Source organism: Myotis myotis, unplaced genomic scaffold (genome assembly GCF_014108235.1).
Source record: "Myotis myotis isolate mMyoMyo1 unplaced genomic scaffold, mMyoMyo1.p scaffold_m19_p_7, whole genome shotgun sequence".
NCBI lineage: Eukaryota > Metazoa > Chordata > Mammalia > Chiroptera > Vespertilionidae > Myotis > Myotis myotis.
The window spans coordinates 78,420,364-78,442,622 of record NW_023416379.1 but is presented as its reverse complement, the minus strand read 5'-3'; the positions used below and the strand labels follow the sequence as shown (position 1 = coordinate 78,442,622).

The following is a 22,259-nucleotide window of genomic DNA, read 5'->3' as shown; positions in this document are numbered from 1 at the left end:
GGTCGTTCGACTGCCAAAGGGGTTGCGACCCACAGGTTGAGAACCGCTGGTCTAGAGTAAAGTGAAAATCCAGCAAAAATGTTGGTTATCTGGACTGTAAGTATGTAGACACACATTTTAAAAATAGTCATTGAAATAAATAAATATATATAGTAGTTGCTTTCTTTAGCTGGTCACTACAGTATAGTGGTTAAGAGCACGAACTCTAGAGGCTGGTTAGCCAGCCAGAGTTCAAATCCTACCTTTGCCACCTTCTCTTTGTGAGACACTGGGCAAGTTACTTAACCTCTCTGTGCCTCAGTTTCCTTAGCTATCAAGTGAGACTAATAACTATATTTACTCACGAGGTTCTGAGTGGCTTAACCGTAAAGCATTGGAGCAGGGCATGGCCTACCGTAAGCACTAGGAAGAGTAGCTATTGTTTTCAAGAAAGGTTTCAGAATCACTTCAATTTGCGTTTTGAATTAATTACTAAAGAGTCTAAAGACAAAGCATTCCACAATTATGGGCATTTGTACTTAAAAAGAGTTGTGTGTGTGTGTGTGTGTGTGTGTGTGTGTGTGTGTGTGTGTGTGTGTTCTACCCAGGTGGAAGAACCTAAAAGCATATATACTGGCAAGAAAAACACTCACCTGCTTCCAGTCTGCCTATTTACAAGAGAGCAAGGAGTGACCCAGTAGTCTCCTTGAGCTTCCAAGATCAATGGGCTGGGAAAAAAAGGGGGTTGGGGGCAGACAAGAGACAATAGTATGCAATGCTTCCAGCAAGCATTCCAGGCAAAACTCAGACAAAACATTGTTGTGAACATTCTCCTGTGGATTTATGGAGTATTCCTGCAGGTGGGTGAAGTCTGTCCCCTGAGGACATGTTGAACCAAGTTCTCAGCCTGAAGGTAGGGGTGCACAAAACTGTCTCATGGTTCATCCTCTCACATTGCAGAGGGAGCATTTCTTCTCCCCCGAAAAAGAAGCTTCATCATCTCCACTTTGGCTACAGTGGGTCTACATAAAGCTATAGAGGAGTTTATGCCTTTGCTCCCGCTTTCAAAGACTGCTTCCCAGACCAAGGCTAAAATGGAACCAAGTAGTGAATAAGGCATATTGCCAATGGTGTGCTTTGGGCTTCTATCTTCCACAGGAAAATTAATTTCCTTTTAAGACAAGTTGACCATTACTGAATGCCAGAAATGTAAATCTTGAGAGTACTCGAGTCCCGTTCTCTTCAACTAGGGAAGAATCAAAGAGAGGAAGCGGAACAGAGGAGGATGGCCCACCCTGTCCAGGGGGTGAAGGAAAAACTAGACACAGTATACAGGATCGGCTCAGCCGAGCACATAGTAAGAGTATGTGCCTTCTACTTTGTAAACTCTCACTGTAATTGCTTCATAGGTTAAATAACCACCTTCAACGCTCCCCTCTTAGTCTCCTCTCTTTCTGGTATGAATTACTTAGTAGTATCACATTCCATTTTTTTAAAACTTCCAATAGAAAAAGTCATGTTGACATCCTAATCACTCCCAGAAAACATTAAAGACTCAATGGCTTGCAGTACCTTCTTCCGTATTTCCTCTGATCACACTAATAGAATTTCTAAATGCACAAACGGAGAGCAACCAAGCAAGGAAGTTAATGGTCTTTTGGGTTCACACATCATTTTATAAAGAATTTAGTTCATCCTGAGGAACAAAACGGGGAAGGGGAAGAATGGAAAAAGAAAATCCACAGATGCAATTACAGTATAATTCACACTGAGCCCAGAGTGACTAGTTGTCAGTAAATAAATGGACAAACTTAATCGACCAGTCGCAATTACATTAGCAAAGTTTGCTGAAGCCCAGCTCACCAGGGACCATAAACTGCAAAGAGGGAAAATAGTAATTCTGTGCCAACTGCTTACAATTTATTGCTATCAGGGAAGCCGGCCCCAGGAAGCAATACAGCATATTTGTAACTAGTCGTACGTCAAAAGAAACACATGCTTACCTATCAATGTACTCAGCATTAAAATCAAAGGTTTCCAATCGTCCAGTGATAATCCAGCCATGCACATGTATTAGTTGTCCTGTTTAGTGGAGAAGATTTTTAAAAATTGGATATACTTAGCTCAAACTCTAAAAGAATAACATAAACTGTATTTTTTATACATTTCAATATGGCCAAGTTGGTCCTTCCTGCATAGAAGGAATAGTGGGCCTTCCTCACAGTCCCATGAAGCATGAAGCTTTCAAGAGGAGCAGCCGGTTTCTGTACATGGCTCCTTTCTACTTGCCTGCCTGTGTGTAGGCCATCCACCCAATGTGGGATTGAAGAACAGCATGCCTCGGGCTGCTCCACGCTTCATGAGACTTTCCTCTGGACACTTGCTAATATGAACTCCTGTGATATGAGGAGGCTCCTATCACCTGGATGGGTACTCAGGGATACTAAACTTTTTTTTCATATCTCAGAGTACAAAAGATAAATATCATGTTTGACCCAAATTGACAGGAACTAAAAGAAAGGGCATGAGATGGCAGCAGAATTATGGACAGTCACATGTCTTGTTCATTTCATTAATGTGCTCATGTTCAAGTAGGGTAATTTGGGGATCCACAAACAGCTGGTGTGTGCCTTGCCTGCTGAAACATGGGTGACGTCTGCCAGGTTTCCTCTATGTGACTTGCAGGGCTTTCCATTGGGTATTAAGTTTTTTCTTAATACTCCCCTCTGTTGAGTTCATAAGATGAATGAAGTTGCAGGCATCAGTGGTCTCCTTTCAGCAAGGCACACTTCAGTACAACCCCTAGCCCCTCTGCTTCTAGGAGTAGGGGAAGAAATCTAAAGTAGCCCCTTCTCAGAAAGAGCTCGGGGGCCCTACATGAGCTGGTCACTTCCATAGTTGAAAAACAGCTAAACTCAGTTCTGTGGACCTGCAGGAGGCAACTTTTAAGCAAATACATCACAGCGAGGTTATGATGTTAAATAAAGATCACCACGCAAACCCCAACCTGGAAGAATGTGCCTTTCAAAGAATTACAGAATTTAACCATCGATGCTGTCATCTTTCATCATCACCTACCATGTTTACACATGAGAGACGTGTTGGGTCGGGAGGTAAAACTTCTAAAATAGAAAAGAGCCGAAACCGGTTTGGCTCAGTGGATAGAGCGTCGGCCTGCGGACTGAAAGGTCCCAGGTTCGATTCCGGTCAAGGGCATGTACCTGGGTTGCGGGCACATCCCCGGTGGGAGATGTGCAGGAGGCAGCTGATCGATGTTTCTCTCTCATCGATGTTTCTAGCTCTCTATCTCTCTCCCTTCCTCTCTGTAAAAACTCAATAAAATATATATCAAAAAAAAAATAAAAAAAAAAATAAATAAAATAAATAAATAAATAAAATAGAAAAGAGAAGGGCACCTATAGGGTTCATGAGGTCACTGAATTCAGAGGACTTCAGTGGCCTTGAAAGAACATTACCATGTAATTGTCACCTTCACAGTAGATGACTGTATTGAAACAATGAGAACCTTCCAGGAAGTATTACCGCCACTTCACAGGTGAATGGGTAGAAAGAGAGGAAACCTAATGACTTAGGCAAAGGTCAGAGAGTTGGCAAAAGCCTATTATCTGAAGGTCTCTGCTACTGCCAACAACTGGCAAAATAATTCTCCTTCATTTTAGTAGGGCTCAATTACTGATGTCCTGACTTTGGTGGACATGATTTCTAGCTTTGATGAGCATAATTTTAAAAACTACTAACAGGCTGTAGAAGTTAAGAATTCTTGTGAGTTTCTGTTTTATTTCTAAACAGAGAGAGAAAGACCAACCGAATCTGACAAATGGCTAAGCCAGACTGTGAGGCTGGAGGATTCTGCGTCACAGTAAACGACTGTTAACCACATATAGAAATTCAACTGCTCATAAAACATCGACTCTCCTGTCCCCACCGCTTCCCCCATCTCCCTGGCTGCTACTCTGGGCAGCCTTCCCAAATGAAATGAGAGTAATCGTGTGGAAAGTGATTTCAAAGATGCAGCCGGGTGGATCCTGCCCAGAGGGACCACTCCAAGCAGGTCAGTCACCAATTGTTCCCCCAGAAGGTGGAGGAGACAGTGTGTGGAAGTCAAACTCAGTGGGAAAAATGGGCTTGACAGATCTGGGTACCAGCTGACATCCCATTTCACACTTCTAAGGGCTGGCTCCTTCCTCATGCCTCACCCTAACAAGACTTCTTCTGCCGTCTAAACAGGCCTTTCTAAACCCAGAGCAGCAGGAATCCAAATGTCTGCATGTGATTTTCATAGACCACATCTCTTTTTAATAAAACATTATCATGTGCTGATTATTCAGACAAATGGAAATAAACAAATCTGTGAATAAACTGCATTAATAAGGTAAAGCTGAAACTGTGCCTATATATACACACACAGATGTACAAACACTTTTTAGTAACTCAGATGCTCATTTTGGCATTCTTGAGCAGTCAAGCCATTCAAAACAACCAGTTAGTTTATGCATTTAGGCACAACCACACATAAAAATTTGGCAACTTGTATTCCCATCTGGAAACCCTGAACAAATTTAAAAAACCTAAAATACATGTAAGGCTTTGCCAAGAATCAAACAGCAAATTATATATAATCCTAGCTATGTTTACGACTTCGTTTGAAAGCAGGTTTAGCGGTTCCTGAATCTCTTGGTTGCAATCACTTCTTTAATGTTAATCCCCCAGCTTTCTCGCCTTCTCTCCTAGCCTCTTGGCCTTTGCATATCTGTGAGCTAACTCATGCACAAACCCCCAGGATAAGGGATCAGGGTTAATGATCTTCATGTGGTATCCAACATTGCTCAACACAGGACAAAATGTTGGGCATATGGGCCCAGTCTGGTTTCTGACTATCTAGGTTCCAATCTCAGCTGTACACTTATTAGCAGGATGACTTTAGGCAAGTGACTTAACCTTTTGGTATCTATTTCCTCATTTGAAAAATGGGAATAACAACAGTTCCTACAGCATCAGGTTCTTGTGAGGATATAATAATGTAATATATGCCAAAAGCTTGAACAGAACCTGGTTCACAGTAAGTTTCAATAAAGCTTTGCTATTATGTGGCGAGTTACAAAGTCACAGCAATGAAGATTTCCATTTCCTCCATTCTCTGGCAGCACCTGGTTTGATTTTGCTGCCTCTCTTTTCGTGTTGGGATTCCTTTCGTTATCAGTGAACTAATAGAGCAAAAGTGCCCAGAGGTGAAAACAAACCAGGTTAAAAATAAACCAGAGACCAACACTTATTTTCAAAACAGCATCGCAGAAGAAGCTGGAATTTCCCATTTAGGGAGACCACCCACCTGGATAGAGGAATTTGCAACAGGTATTGGCAAAGGGATTCACAAGTATTTCTATTTTAATAGGAGATGTCTTACCTGGAACTCCGCTTGGTGGACTCACTTGGTAAACAATGGGTGTCTGTGCCCTGGAAAACTGTTCAGAAAATGTTACCCCAAGTGAGCAATTCATTAGAATCTCACCACCACAAGCACAAGTCATTCCTCACAGAGCGTCCAGCTAAGGTAGTAAATGGTATATTTCCTCAAGCCACCTTAAATCTAGCTCTTTTTATCTTCGTAATATTTCTGTAAAACGGGAGTGGCAGATATCAGTACAGCTCTTCCATGGATGAGGTAAAGGAATTCAATAAAAGTCATATAAGAGCGCACCTTTGTACCATGTTGCCCAAACTTTGGCAAGAGTGTACTACCTGTCAGACTCAGGAGCACGTTCTACCAGAAGGAAAGGTAGGCAGCCCACACTTTTAAATACCAACCTTTTCATTCCATTATTGTAACTTGGTATTTTGGAGCCTTGAAAGGTTGTGTGTGTGTTTTCCTACACAATAATTTGTTTATTTAAGTGGAAAGAATTGCAACTTAAACTATTACCAGCCAGCATTATGATAGGGAATTAGCAAACTACGAAAAATTGGAAGCTGGAGATGCACACAAGCAAGGTAGTTATTGGGAACATGGAAGGTGCCTGTTGGGAGGAAAATGGCTCAACTGATTCAAGGAATGGGAAGCAACATTACTCTTCAAGGAGGGAAAAGCACGGATGGAGAGGTGGGAGCCTGTGAAAGCCCGGTACCTGGCAGTGCCTCCAAAGCACTTCATCTGCTTACCATAAACCTCACACATGAGGTACAGTGCCTGGCTCAGTCACTGTCGTATTCCTGTGCACAGCCTGGTAGGTAGAAGATGTTCAAATTTTTGTGAGTGAATGGAGAGGCCCCATCTGAGATGATGGATATACTGTCTAAGCCAGTGGTTCTCAACCTTCCTAATGCCATGACCCTTTAATACAGTTCCTCATGTTGTGGTGACCCCCAATTTCATTGTTACAAATTGAACATAATTAAAGCATAGTGATTAATCACAAAAATAATATGTAATTATATATGTGTTTTCCGATGGTCTTAGGCGACCCCTGTAAAAGGGTCGTTTGCCCCCCAAAACGGCCACGACCCACAGATTGAGAACCGCTGGAAGCAGAGCGAATGAGACAATTCCAGGAGTTCTAGCTTGCCTATAGGCATCTGACTTAGTCCCAGATCAATTTGTTTCACAGTCAGGGCCAGTGATAAGAAGTAAAACATTAAGAATGGACTGACCAGGCCAAGGTGTGACGATGAGACTCTCCCAGAATGAGACCAGTTCTCCCAAACTCCTCTATCTGCCTAAACCACCAGGATCGCTCCCCACAATCTGCAGTGCTTCCCTGCTTTCCGTTTGCAAAACAAAGACAGCAAATTGTTTTGCTTGGAGTGCTTCCAGCACCCCAGGAGTCCACCTTCCCGAGGAGAATGTTACCAAAGAGTAATCCCTCGTTAATCAACAGCCCTAATCAGACATCAAGAATCAACAGACACTTCCACAAAGCTGCTGAAGGCTTGGCAAGTGCAATTTTAGGTATTGATCCACACAGCTGTGCCGTTTGCCATCAAGACTAATTTTCTCCCTTTCTAAAGGAAAGAGTTAGAAAATAGTTCACAGAAAATATGTAGAGTCAGGGGTCAAAATAAGAATGCAGTGACCTCACCGGTTGGGAGCTGGCTCCATCTCACCAAAGATAAAGATCAATGTTAATTCCACATACACCTGCCAAGCACATAATCCCCACCACCGCCTCCCAACCTCTTCCTGCACTCAGGCCTTCAACTCCCACCGGTTTTCCCTTCATACCATTGTCACTTCCATTGGGACTATATCATAGGAGCCTCGTGAAATAGACGAATGGTCATTGTTCCCCACGGATGTTAGAAACTGAGGCAAATGGAACAACCAAGTCCAAATCAACTAAGGAAACATAACTCTTGATTTCCAACTTGAGATATTAAAATCTACCACTTAGACTATAAGCCTTTCTTCCACCAGAAGCTGGGGGAGAAGGGGGACGGGTAGAGCAATTCCTTCATCACCCCCTCTCAATTCCCCAGACACGGTGGGGCAGGCTCAGAGTTCAACCTCCAAAAACTCTTCACCTGTGATTCTCTCTGAGCTGACACAACATAAAATGGTACATTTCTAAGAGAAACAAGCCCCTGGTCACCCACCAAGCTAGAGACATGACAACGTGAAAAATTAATGAGCTTCCAAATCCAGCTGACCACATGCTGATCCTTGAGACTAAATCAGATCATCAGCGAGGTGGGGGACGGGGGAGGGAAAGGAAAAGCAGGGGATTAGAATGTCAAAGCCACAGCCACCAGCTGCTTGATAAACCTGTGAGTTGTTGAACCTGTCAGTGCCTACAGCAGGCTCTTTGGAGTGGACCGGCGAGGTAGGATTAATTTTTAATACTCACGGTTCCCCCAGTCCCAATCCCAAAACAAAAAGACCCCCGTGTTTTATTTAGTTCTCATTAACTGCATCCCCCGGTGAGTTTTCATCAACCCGCCAAGCTGGTTGGACCAGTGAAGGACTTATTTTCTTCAATGTGCAATTTTAGGCACTGTTTCTCTTCTTTCCCCTTTTGCTTCTTTCCAAGCTTTAATAAGTAGGAAAACTACTAGCTGGGGTGAAAGCCCAAGCAGTATGGTGACTGAGGAGCATGCTCGGCCATCTCTTTTCTGTTAGAGTCACTAAGACAGTCTAGAGGTGGTGATGCGGGTCTTAATAAGAGGGAATGCTTTTTTCCTTCCTGTGCCTATGTGCAGAAGCAAAATTCTGCAAAGGAAGATTCTCTTAGAGTGAGAAACAAGTTGGTAAATGTGAATTGACAGCAAATTCCAAAATTGAAAAATGAATTGCCTATATCGAATGTGGGTCACATTAGAGGAGAATTTAGAGGATGAAGTCTTGCTCTAAAGGAGCACTGAGGAATGACTGAATTGTACTTTCATAAACAGAGGCTCCCAATGAGGAGGACATGTAAAAGGAACACTGCCAAAGCTCTGCCTTTTATGAGAAGTCTGGGACCTATATTTCAGGGTCTATTTTGGTGTAAAACTAATCTGAAATGGATAGTACACTGAACCAAACAGAACATGAAGCCCCAGTGTGCATATTGAGTCTCTAAAATAAGTCAAGCATTAGCTCATAAACTCTTCCTCTCTCCCTCTCTCACTCTCTCCCTCCCTGTTTCCTTTCAGCTCTGAGCTTAAAGGAGAAACTTTCACTCTAGGGCAATGGTTCTCAACCTTCTGGCCCTTTAAATACAGTTCCTCATGTTGTGACCCAACCATAAAATTAATTTCTTTGCTACTTCATAATTGTAATGTTGCTACTGTTATGAATCGTAATGTAAATATCTGATATGCAGGATGGTCTTAGGCGACCCCTGTGAAAGGGTCATTCAACCGCCAAAGGGGTCACGACCCACAGGTTGAGAACCGCTGCTCTAGGGTTAGAAAGAGTATAGAAATCAATCTTGAGGTAGAGAGGGAGGTAGAATTTGGGTTCCTGGGTCCCTTCACCACGTTGAGACTCAAAGTGCTGGGAGCTGTACAATGAAATGCTGATGCACACTGGTGATCTTTGTGGCTCCTCTGAGCTTCAGTTAGGCGCAGATCAGAGTCAGAGGCAGGTTCAAATCCTAGTTCTGCGATTTAAAGCTAGGCAAATTTTTTATGACATGGGCAAATTATTTAATCCCCCTAAGCCTCACGTTGCCCATCTATAAAATCAGGATAATAAATAGCTACCCCATAAAATTGTTGTGATCATTAAATTATCATGCATAAAGATATACAGCACTCAATACTTATCTTTCATTGGTGTAGTCTCAGAAACCTTGTAACTATCATCCACCTTTCCTCTTACCCTGGCAAAGCAGGTTCCCTGCCTCATTTATAATTTGCTTGTCAATAGCACAAGCACACCCTCAGACCAGGCAAACACTTCTCCATCCTTAGAACCCACCTTGAAAGAACAGCTGTCTGGTAGTCCTGCAGTTGGGCTGCCTACCACCTGTCCCCCAGAGTGCACTTCCAGGTGGTACATGCCCTCATGTATTTGGGACAGCAGAGACCTGAGGACAGACAGTGGAAATCCTTGTGAATCAAACACTCTGAATTGTCAAAACTAGCAGCCCCACCTGACCACTTCAAATCTCCTCCCTGCCCCTGTGCAGCAGAGCTAACCTGAGAAAGCTAAAAGGCTAATTCCAATGTAACCCTGATATTTGGGCGGGCTAGCAATCTGAATCTGTGCCAGCAATCTAATGTACATTCTTGATAACCTATAATTAAGTCACTGCCCCTTTCCTCTACAAACTGGTCTTGCAAGACCTGTTACCTAAACGCTCACATTTTACAGAGGCCATAAACCATGAACACTACACAACCCCCAGAGGGGGTTATCAGCGCTGGCACCAGGCCAGGCCCTTAGATATGATCTCAAGACCCCCATCCCAATCCACAGGGCTTTTTGCAAAGCCCACAAAAGGTCCAGAAGTCCCCATCCATATCTGGGGGACAAAGAAACCAAAAGGGGATAAAAGAAGGGCTTCCACCATATTGGTTTGTTCAGACTTTGGAGGCAACTCCCAACTCCTCTGAGACCGCCGGCAGAATAAAACTGTGTAACTCCATTTCTCTAAGTGTCGCTTGGGTTTCTTCGGTCTTCTACAATAAACCAAGGATTCCTGTATTCTATTTTTGACCTCCTATATCCACTCACCCACTAGACTCTACAGGTTGAATCCTTCAGCAGAAGAGGTTATGATTTTTTAATTGAAAGTAACTTAAATTTTAAAAAAGTCCTGAAAACGTTGGAAGAGACATTGCTAGTTTCCATTTTTTTTAAAAAAATGACAGTTCCAATTAGATGAAGAGATTATGTGTGTGAACACAGCAGGTTAAGGACAAAGTGGGGCTTGAATTCTAGGCTCTTTATGATAAAAGGCATTGATTATACCTTTTGCCAAAAAAATTATTGACTTCATAATCATCTAAGCATCCCATACACACTTCACATCTCCATCAGGAGAATCCCAGCCTGGCAGACGTGGCTCAGTGGTTGAGCAACAAACTATGAACCAGGAGGTCATGGTTTGATTCCCGGTCAGAGCACATGCCCGGGGTTGTGGGCTTGATCTCTAGTGTAGGGCGTGCAGGAGGCAGCTGATCAATGATTCTCTCTCATCATTGATGTTTCTATCTCTCTCCCTCTCCTTCCTCTCTGAAATCAATATAAATCTTTAAAAAGAGAGAGAGAGAGAATCCCAGACCTTCTCTCCTAATTTCATGAGTATCACAGCAATTTCTTTGCCTCTTTGAGGCTGCCATTTATGTTGATTTGTATAAGGGGAACTATGAATAAGAAGCTAGCTTTATGAAGTGCCTCCCTTGCAAACCTTCTCATCAAAAATCTTTTAGTATGACCTTAAATATTTAAATTTGCACTGTCCAATGTGTTGGCCCCTAGGCACAAGTGTTTATTGAGCTCTTAAAATGTGGCTAATCCCAACTAAGATGTGCTCTATGTAAATTACACACTGGATTTTGAAGATTGAATATGCAAAAAAAGAATATACAGTATCTCATTAATAATTTATATATTGACTCATATGAAATGACAATATTTTGGATATGTTGAGTTATTAAAATTCATTTTACTTGTTTCTTTTGACTTTTTTATGTGGCCACTAGAAAATCTTAAATTATATCTGTGTCTTATGTTACATTTTGATTAGGCAGTGCTGATTTAGATGTTATAATGCGTGTTTTGTGAGAGCAGATAAGTCTTTTCATGATAATGAGTGACAGTATTTCATTGATCATACAATATGTATTTTACACTTGAATGGTAATTGAACTTGACAGTCATCTTCCAATGAATGAGTACATTGAAAAAAACTAGTACTTCTTTTTCTCTAAAAAGATGGTATAAAATGAATGGTACATTATTTATATGTTAGGACTGACAAGATTAAACAAGTGAATCTTCTGAGCTTTGACTTATTTCACAGCAAGTTCTTGCAGGAATATACATGCTCAAATATATCATAAAACCTATGGGAAATATAAAGCCCAGTGTTAAAACCAATAGTAGTGCTATAAGATTTCAGTTCAACAGACATCTATTAAGCATCTTCAACTTGTAAAGTATTGGGCTAAGCACCATAAGGATTCCAAAGTGGGGTTAAACATGCCCCCTGTCCTCAAAGGACTTGATTCTATAAGGATGAATCAGACAAGTGGGCAACTGACATCAGTATCAGAGAAACATAGGGCTGAAGAAAGGGGCTACTAGGGCGACACATGCTATGCTTTTGTGTAAATTATAAAAATATCCCCCTTCACAAAAATATTTACACACACACACACACCTTGTGGATGAATTACTAAAAGATGCTCCTTTCTCAAAGCTGTTGCAACCACAGCCTGGATTTCAGCCCTTAATTGTCCCCTTTTCAATGAAAGGAAAGATTACACTCAATTGGATGATCAGGGAAAAGGTGGCATTTGGAGTATGGTTGATTAGGATTTCAATAAGGAGAGATGGAAGAGGAGGAAGGAACACAAGATGAAAGGAAATGACCATTTTTTTTTTCTCTCTACCAATGACCCACTTTTATGAAGCATCTCTAAGACATGAGAAGAGAAAGAATGAATAGTATAAACTTCATAGGTCAACACAAACTTGAGTAGAACAATAGATTACCTGGAATGCTATACAAACTCAGCAAACACACTGAGAGGATTAAAGCAACTTTCCTTTCTAGCTGGTTTTGGGTTTATGCACAGTCATTAAAATTATGCCTATTTCAAAAGATGGATTCTTTAGACAGCAAAATGGAACCACTTATTGAAATCCTACTAGTATTAACTATAGAGCTTCTTGCAAAAAAAAAAAAAATTAAATAGCTGGAAACCCAATCTAGCTCCTTCTTATAAATATCTCAAAATTCTCCACCATATTCTCACCCTCCTTTAAGCCTTGATAAGGACCTTTTAAGAAGCATATTCACATAGAACATTTTAAAAGACTATAGCAAATAATTGCAGCCACAGCAGGAGTGGCTCTCATTTGCCACCAAAATACTACTGAAATAAGCAAAGCACTTGTCCTGTCTGATCTTATTTCGGGGAGTTATACCTGGTCTTGCACATCACCACCGGCAAATCCAAGAAGACAGGGGAGACATCACAGGGGATGCTGGGCAGTGCAGGCACAGCCACATTCACCAGGTGTATTTCCAGCTGAGAACCATTGGTGGGATAAAGGAGACTGGACTCCAAATCTAAGCATAAGGAAAAGAGGAATCTCAGGCTGAGCAGAGTCATAACCCATACAGGAGAATATAAAAACATGGCCACATGGGGGCAATGTGAGACACTGAGTTCGCCTAAGGATTAAATCAATGCTCCTCATCCCAAAGGCATTTATGACTGCTATGTAAATGAGTGTTCATTTGTAAATTTATATAAAATGTTTTATCTCTTCAAGTTGATCCAACTAAACCAGGAAAGAATATTTCAACCCTCAAAATTACTCTCTACTGTGGAAGGGATTGGTACATAAGCCATGGTTAGAAGCTCCCATGTATTGAATGACCTACAAGGAAGATAAACAAGATTCTGGGGGGACACAGTGCCAAGTACTATGTATGTCAAGTGCTTCCATACCTCACTGAGGATCCCTAGAGTCCCATCCACCCCACAGGTGGGATGAGAAAGTGGACATGGGCTGGTATGGCTCCATGGTTCAGCGTCAACCTATGAACCAGGAGATCATGGTTCCATTCCCGGGCAAAGCACATGCTCAGGTTGGGTGCAGGAGGCAACGGATTGATGATTCTCTCTCATCATTGATGTTTCTAACTCTTTCTCCCCCTCCCTCTCCCTTCCTCTCTGAAATCAATAAAAATATTAAATTAAAAAAATAAAAGAAAGTGGACACAGCTTATAAGGAGCTCTGCTTCTGGGACATTAGCATGTGAGCACCTGGAAACACAGAAGCTGGTCAGTTGGACCGTCTCCCTTCAGGCCCTTTCACACGTGTGCTTAGACAAGGAAAAACACCAAAGACTCATATTCTTTAGAATTCTTTAGATTAATAATTAAGAAACTTGTATTTGGTAAGACACAAACCTACCATCAAAAATGACTGTGATCCACGTTCCCCCTGCAATGCTACCTTCTTCAGGTTCAATGTGGAAACTCAGGCAAGGCACTATAAATAAGTGAGAAAAACACTGCTTTTGAAGGTCAGATTCAATCCACCAGCTTCCCCGGTGTTATGAAGCAAAATTGAACATTAGTCAGAATCTCCAAAAGGGCTTGACAAAACAGAGATTGCTGGGCCCCACCCTAGAGTTTCTGATTCAGTATGTTCGGGAAAGGGCCCAAGATTTTACATTGCTGACCAGGTGCTGTTGGTCTAGGGACCACACCTTCAGAACTCCCATTTGAAGGAAAGTTCTGACTGATTCTCTCATCTTAGGCAACCAAAAACCCAGTATTCATCAGAACAATCCTGAATTTCTGCTTCCTCTGGAAAGAGCCTCAAGGTCACCTTTAGTACCTAATTCAACCCATAATAGCTCTTATCTCTCTTTCTCACTCTTTAATAAGGCAGTTGTATTTAATTGTAAAGTCACCACTTATTTCTTGTATTTCCACTTCCCAGAGAAGAGGAGAAACTTCAAGATGCTGTCCTAATTTGAATCCACCTACTCAGTATCCACCCTCTGCTCTCCCCCTAGTTTTGAATACGTGATCCGAATGACTCTCCAAATAAAAATTCTCTAGATTTTTGCCTTGCCTATACAGAAAAGGACTGAAGCATGGATCACTGCTGAATTTCCTTAAAATAAGATTAAAAAACACTATACACTTCACATGCTAGGCTAGATTGGGTTCTCCCACAGAAACCTTTGGCTGAACATAACCTTATTAATCCCTCATCTTTGAAAATGCTCCTGAACATTCTTTGGCCAAGTAAAGCCAATTCAAGGAAGCCACAAAAAGCAGTCAGCTACTTGGTGAGGTCAACAGGAAAAGTGTTATCTACAGAACACTTCAGTTTCTGTATCAAGAACATTAAATGATAATCCAGGTCTCCCTAAAGCTGGCTAGCCTAGGGCTTCCATGTACAGGTTTACAGATGGTACACTGTACAACCAAGGGTGATGAAATCATTCACATCTAAACAGTCATTCATCGCAACCCCCGGAGGACCAGTCCATGCTTACACCTCCAAGGTGCATTAGATAGTTCTACCTAAAGAAAACCAAAAACAAATGCCATAAAATGACACAGGATAATCAGTTTCACAGAGACAGAGACGTAATTTGAAAAAAGGAGATTTTAATACAAGTAGTCATTAATCACTAAGACAAGATAAGTTACTCCCTTTGGGAAGATAAAACAATAAAACCTAAAAAAGAATTATATCATCTGACCCAAAAAGCAATTATAAAAGGAAAGTTATAATTAAAAGCTCTAGACTATCAAAGCAGCCTACACTGGTCATTAAAAATTGATGTATATATTCATAACTATTTAATATATAACCTCAACTACTAAGCAGGAAAAAAAATTATTATTAAGCAGAGAAAATTTAAACCCAGAGCAGATACTTCAACACTTCCCCCCAATAATATTTAAGTATCCTTAAACTAGTTCTGAAGGTAATATGTCATGTTCTATCTATTAATTCCTTCAAAACACATCCTACTTACCTGCCAAAAGTAGCATTTCAATACTTCTCAGAGAGATCAGCCAAGCAATCATCTCATCCACTTAAGTCAATCCTCTCAAAGTTGCTCAGACACAGAAAAGCATTTTCAGTTTTGATTGGAGCAGCATAGCTTTTGCGCTCTATAAAAAATAAAATTAAAAATTACTATATTATTTGGCTTAAAAACTGTTACTGCGCTATGTTAAAAGTTGGGAAATTAAAGAAGTGATACCAATATAACCACAGAATACTCAAAGGGACCCACCATCTTCTGAAACTGTGGTGAAAAAGATAATCTATGAACTTTATTTTTTTTTAATATATTTTATTGATTTTTTACAGAGAGGAAGGGAGAGGATAGAGAGTTAGAAACATCGATGAGAGAGAAACATCGATCAGCTGCCTCCTGTGCTGGGGTCCAACCCCAGCAGGTCCAGGGGTCCCCAAAGGTGTAGACGGAGTCGGAGAAGAAGAAATGACACGGAGACAGCGTTCAGTTGATCAGCAGCCTAGCCAGGATCTCTAGCCAGGATCTCCAGCCAGGATCTCCAGCCAAGTTCTGGTTTGGATCTCCAGCCAAGTTCTGTTCAGGATCTCCAGTGAAGTTCTGGTTAGGATCTCCAGCCAGGTTCTGTGTCCATGTTCTCTTGCTAGGTTCTCCAGCCAGGTTCTCCAGGTTCTCCAGACAGGTTCTGTCCAGGTTCTCTAGCCAGGTTCAGTCACCAGGTTCTAGTCAGGTTCTCTTGTCATGTTCTATCCAGGTTCTGTAGCCAGTTTCTGTCCAGGATCTTTTGTCATGTTCTCTCCAGCGAAGTTCTTCTGTCTCTAGGTTCTGTGTAGGTTCTGTGTCTAGGTTCTGTTCTCTTGGTTCTGTCTTCTAAGTTCTGTGTCCTGTTGTCTTGTTACATCTGTATTTATACCAGTTGATTCCAATCCTATCAATCTCTATTCCAAAGGTTAGGGCATTTCTTATCTCCATTCCAGGGAGTAAAGATTATGTAGCTTAAGCATGATTGTTCGTAGTTAAAGTGATTAATTACCCGCCTGGCACTTAGTTAAGGGGTTTTATTCCCTCCTTAACTTCAGGGGAAAATCCCTACCTGGGGAAACAACCTTTCTCAGAGAGGTGACCTTGGTTAAAACACATAGTGCCAAGAAGGTGAGCAAACATATTAAGAACAGTATGCCATATATGCCAGGTCCCTTGAAACAGGAAGGATGGACCGGCTCCCGGCACTCCTGCACACCCCCTACTAGGGATGTGCCTTCAACCTAGGTACATGCCCTTGACCAGAACCGAACCCGGGACCCTTCAGTCCGCAGGCCGATGCTCTATCCACTGAGCCAAACCAGTTAGGGCATCTATGAACTTTATATAAAACATCACTATTTCACCCATCCCCTTATCCCACCAACTTACTGTATGCATGTTTGAGTTGGATAAATAATAACATCTCTGATTAACTCATTATTATACAAAAGCTTAATTTTGAAAAATAAATAAATTCTAGATATCTATTATATCTAGATGTGAATAAATACTAGTTAATGGTGGTTTGGAGAGAGGGTTTTGTTTGTTTGTCAGTCCTCTAGAAAAATATCAACCCTAAAAAGTGAAGACTTTAGCAAGGTAAATGTTAAGTATGGTAATGGGTTGAAAAACGGTACTAATGGGAATTAAGGGAAAATTGTGTTATCCTCACAGTAGAAGATTAAGGGAGGAAAGAAACAGAGAAAGGAAAAGCTGGACCCTCTGCACCTCATCCCACAATGCCCAGTGTGCCAGACCTACCTTCCTTAAATACTGTCTTCATTGTGCTCTTCTTCTGCCTTGTGGATGAAAGGGGCTAGTCTGACTAACTTAGGGAAGGCCTGTGTGGTGGCCTTGCAAACTCATAAACCTAAAGTAACCACAAAGGATGGTCTGAAATTACAGTAACACCTTCCCATTAAAAAGCAGTTTATAGTGGGTAGTCATATCCTAGGTCGGTATCTTCTCCAACAAAGATCAAACTTTGATCTTTACTGAGCCTACTGTCCTTTTGTATTCTTGTGAAATGTCAGGGTAACTTGTAACTTCCCTTTTTCCAGACCTCTCAGGGCACAACCTAATATGCCAGGCAGAGACCACAAATTCCTTCATTGTTGTTGTTATCACCTTAATTGTTGACTGTTAACTATCCTGTACCCTCCTATGGGAAAGAGGTATGTGTCTATCATATTTTTTATCCAATCCCAGAAGTTTCCCACTTTGCTCCCACTTCCCTTTGCTTTCTTCCGCCTCCTTAATCTATCACCAATAGATTTCAAGTAACCCAATTAAGTCTCCTCCTTTGATTGTAATGCACAAAACAAGGCAAAAACTGCCATTCTTCGGAGCACTATCTCAATACCTTTGGATTCTGCCTCTCCGATTCTGCCTCCCGGCAATTGTCGACCTTTTGGCTCAAATAAACTCACAAAAACTTTACAGGTTTGAATGTTTTTTACTAACAGCTTAAAGCTTTTTAATTCAATGCAAAACCTCCATCACTGGTAAAATGATAAGAATACTCCTTAGGATTTGTTTCAAGATGAACTGAAGTGATATATACATAAAGAAATGAACACAGGGCCTGGCACAAAGGGGCAGCCCAACAAAAGTTAGCTTTTCTTTCACGGGCTTTGTACTTCCATCGGAAAGCCCTCTCTCGGACCTTTCAGTACCTTCCCAACTGACCCTCGAGTGGCTCCCCAGTATGAACCCTGCACTGCAGCCAGGCAGTTCTCCCACCGCCTCTCAGACAGGCTTCCACGTGTCAGCCTCCGCCTTAGCTCCCACTAGTTGCTTCCTAGATTCCCCAAACTCCTGCACTGACCAGCTTAGGAGCCGCTTCATCCACAGAACCCATCCCTGGTGTTGGGTCATAAACTGAGGCCGGAACCCAGAGGGCAAGGAGAGATGGAAGAAACAGACAGACATTCCAAATTGGTAGGCGGCAGGTTTAGTCAGCAAGGGGACTTACATACAGGCTTGTCTTGGTGGCAGCAAGATGAGTAGAGTTCTCTGCACCCACCCACAAGAATCTTAAAAGTTTATATAGAGACCTTAACTGGGTTCAGTCACATGTACCATCCAGATGGTTTCAACATCATCTTACTTTCTGAAGGCTGTGTCCCTAAGAATTATTTGTGCCTCCTCTACAGATTTCCAGGGTATGACAGGTCTACGGAGATTACCCTCATTGCCTGCTCTGTAGGGCAAGAATAATCCAATCTATAAGGAAGTGGGATCCTTGAACCCCACCTCCTTCTCCACCGTGCAGACTCTGCCAGAGGGCAGGGTATGTGGTGATGTTTCTTTCTTTCTTTCTTTCTTTTTTCTTTTCTTTTCTTTTTTTTTTTTTTGCCTCCTGCCAGATCAGAAAAGTGCCACCATCACCACCACCCAACCCCCAGTCTTTAGCTGCACTAATCACACCTGAATACTTTCCTTGGGCTTCTACTGGAACTTGGTAGCTATATCAGTAAGCTCAGAAGGAATATATTCTCTCATCACGCACATTTCCTCAGTTGGGGGCTGCCCACTTGACTTAGGCTGTTGTTGCTGTGCTTTTGCTTCCCTCAGTACTAGACAGCATGAGGCATTTCCTTTCACTGTCAATCACCACAACATCCTCCCCTTCATTCCCCTCACTTTCCCAGGGATTCTGCATCTTAGCGCCCCAATCGTGCTTTGTCACAGAGTTCAGATCTTAAGGCAGCCTGGTCGCCCTAGCTTTGCAAGACAGCATGCTGAGCTCTCCAACTTATTATCCTGCTCGCACACCTTGTCTGCTAGCCCCAGTGTGGACAACTGCAAGTCCTTCTCTAACCTCAGCTTGTCTTCCTACTTTCTAACTGGAGTTCCAGCCTCTAGATGGGCATCAGTGCCCAACAATACATTCCAAGGACAGCAGAGATTGAAAAGCTTCTGATTGCCAGGCCCAACGAGGTGGTCAGCCTGCAGTCACATCCTCCCTAACACCCAGCCATTCCAGCTGTCTTTGCCCTTTCCTCCCTGAACCTCTAGCTTGTGCCTGTGCAGCCTGGACCAGATGGTGCAGTGCCACACATACATGCCTCTTCTTGTAGCCCGTCCATTCCTCTGCGAGGACTTGTATTTCCACAACCCTCTTAGTGCCAAGGCCCCACACAGCACTCAGCCAATTTCAACTGGTGAATAGATATTTAAATAGTAGCCTGGGTTCACCTAATCTGAAATAACCTACACATACACGGGATGGGCAGAACGCACGAAGCCTGGCTGAAAAGCCAGATGCCTTAGATAACACCCTGCTGCCTGCTCTGGAAAGGCTGCTAAGCGACTCCCTGGCACCCCCCGAGTCAGAGGGCACGAATATAATACTATGAAAAATACTGGCTCTAGCCCTAGCTGGTTTGGCTTAGTGGATAGAGTATCAGCCTGCGGACTAAAAGGTCCCGGGTTTGATTCCGGTCAAGGGCACATGCCCGGGTTGTGGGCTCGGTCCCGGGTTGGGGGTGTGCAGGAGGCAGCCGACAAATGATTCTCTCTCATCATTGATGTTTCTATTTCTCTATCCCTCTCCCTTCCTCTCTGAAATCAATAAAAATATATTTTTAAAAAATACTGGCTCTAAAACTTTCTGAAAGTTTAAAAAATTAACAGAATTACATACATATACACATCACTAAAGATACACTTAATTTTTAAGAAAACACTAAGACTAGCAAAAATAGTTACTCCATTTCAGAAAATATAAAAACCACAATAAATGCCCAGAAAACATATTTGGAAAATAAATCTTAGAATTAACTTATAGATATGTCCTGATTAAGATAGTCCAATACCATATAAAATCATCTATATTTAATTCAAATCCACAAACTTTTATTATATGCCTAATAGACCCTGGGCACTGTGCTAGGAGCTGAAAAAACAGACAAATAAAACTGATTTAAAAAAAAAACAAAAAAAAACACAGCTGTTCCTTTAAACTTCCATAGTCCCTAAATGCTTACATCTATTTGGAATGGAATTCATTTTTAAAACAATGAATTTTAAGAAAGACCCCTACTGCATAGAGGAAGGTACTCAGTAGTATTTGCTACCTAATCCCAAAGCACAGGATCTAACTTACTTGTTCCACCCAACAGAATATCCCCAACACAGGAGTTTATTTTTAATCTGGCTGTACAAATTTAACATGTCATTTCAGCAATTACTCCCAAGCTTAGAACAATGGAAGTAGATATTCACACACTGGTTTTCTTAAAGCCTTATGTTCAGATTTGCATCTTTTCCTCTTGAATAGAGCAAATCAATAATGAACGCAATTTTTCTTAATATGGTTAATCCACAAATTCTTCCTAAGGATAAATTCAGCCTCCACTTAAATTCTTTTAACCAGGAAATTTTCAACCAGAGGACAGCCGTGTGCATTTGGTCTAATATTCTCTCTCTCTTCTCTCTCTTCTCCATTTTCTTCATCCTCTTTTCCTCCCTCCCCTTATAGTCTTTCTTTGGGAACTTTGCAAAACGGAGCTGCAAGGTTATTACTACAGATGCCCATTTCCTTTTGTTCCCCACAACATTGGCAAGAGGCAATACTTAGAAAACAGAGAGCAGAGACATTTTTGATCAAACAGTACCTTTTTTCAGTTTCTTTCTCGTTGTGACTCAAGGGAGAAATTATCTTTCTTCTCCAAATGATCTTATTCCTCTCTGCCAAGAAACGGTGGCCTTGTTATCTGGTTAGAGCCCAGCCCGCAGCTACCGTGCAGGTAACTCACTCATGCTGGACTGTAACTCACCTAACTTGTTTGTCCTGGCCAAACGTGCGCCAAAGTAAAAGTTCAGAGCCAACTCTAGGGCAAGTTTAATGATTAACACAAACTATTTAGGATTTTTCCTCAGGTTTTTTTTACTAATGACCAAGCAAAGGATGTCTTACATTTTTCTCCACTTATTGCATGTGCCACAGACAAGAATTTTAAGTAAAAGTCCAGCCAGTAACACAAACAGGCATTCCTGAGGACCAGCAGCTTTGGGATTTTGGGGGTGGGTAGTATGAGAATGCACCTCACGGGTCTCCAATTATGGGAAGAATAATTGACTAAGGGCCTAGCTGCTGTACTCTGAAATTCATCACCACATGTGGACCAAGGCCACACTTCTACAGGCTGCTCCCAACCAAAGACTGAACATGGCAGGGCCAGGGCAGTTTCATCCAGAGGAGACACAGGACTCTTCTGACCGTGGCTTCAGCTTAAAGACTCCCTGACAACCTTATGAACCTTCCTCAGAACTGCATGGCAGGCCAGGATGTGTCTATCCCTCTCTCCTTCATTCAGGGTCAGTCTGATGGCCCTCTCAACCTTCCCAGCTTCATCCCCCGCTTCTCTTTTAGGCACTTCCACTAATAAATCCTTGCACTTTTAATCCTGTCTTAGCAACTGCTTCTTAGATGACTCAGACTAGCACAAGTACATTGGAAGAGAACAGTACTGGAAGGGCTATGGAGTCTTATTGATTTTTTTAGAGAGAAGGGAGAGAGATAGAGAGATGAAAACATCTCTGAGAGACAAACATCAATTGGCTGCCTCCTGCTTGCCCCTTACTAGGGATCAAGCCCAAAACCTGGGCATGTGTCCCGATCGAGAATCGGACCGGGAACCTCTTGGTTGATGGGCCGATGTTCAACCATTGAGGCACACTGGCCGGGCAGGACTATGGACTTTTTTATCAGTGGCCCCATGAGTAGCAGCTTTAATGAAGATCCTTTAGATAGCTTTGCAGGTCATGGATATTAAACAAAGGAAGCCAGAATAGAAGAGGAAGAACAGAATCTAAGGAACTCTCTGAAATCAGTGTGCTTGACATCTTCTATTTGACCCTCCAGACCTACTTTCCACTCTTCTGCACTCTGTTGTGTGCCCTGGAATGGTGACCTGTGTAGACTATACCAGTGGGCTTCCTTGCCCATAGGCCTCTGGTTGGTTTCACAAATAGCAGACACCACCAGGTGCCCAGGAGGTGGTGCAGAGGGGCAAAATGTGATTTGGATATTTTTCCCATGGTTTCAACCCTACTCATCTC

At 42.1% G+C, this 22,259-nt stretch overlaps 1 protein-coding gene across 4 annotated transcripts in view; it reads right to left on the bottom strand.

The window, feature by feature from the left end:
* PKHD1 (PKHD1 ciliary IPT domain containing fibrocystin/polyductin) overlaps positions 1–20,953 on the bottom strand; it is a 401,585-nt gene extending 380,632 nt beyond the window's left edge. For all 4 annotated transcript variants that reach the window (XM_036317771.1, XM_036317772.1, XM_036317773.1 and 1 more), the window contains exons 1-8: positions 20,813–20,953; positions 15,162–15,300; positions 13,574–13,651; positions 12,575–12,719; positions 9,395–9,503; positions 5,405–5,462; positions 1,983–2,061; positions 633–707 (exon numbers count right to left, since the gene is read on the bottom strand). In XM_036317771.1, the coding sequence (XP_036173664.1) occupies positions 633–707; positions 1,983–2,061; positions 5,405–5,462; positions 9,395–9,503; positions 12,575–12,719; positions 13,574–13,651; positions 15,162–15,213 (596 nt within the window). In that variant the 5' untranslated portion in view covers positions 15,214–15,300; positions 20,813–20,953. The remainder of the gene's footprint in view (positions 1–632; positions 708–1,982; positions 2,062–5,404; positions 5,463–9,394; positions 9,504–12,574; positions 12,720–13,573; positions 13,652–15,161; positions 15,301–20,812) is intronic.
* Between the last annotated feature and the right edge of the window lie 1,306 nt (positions 20,954–22,259).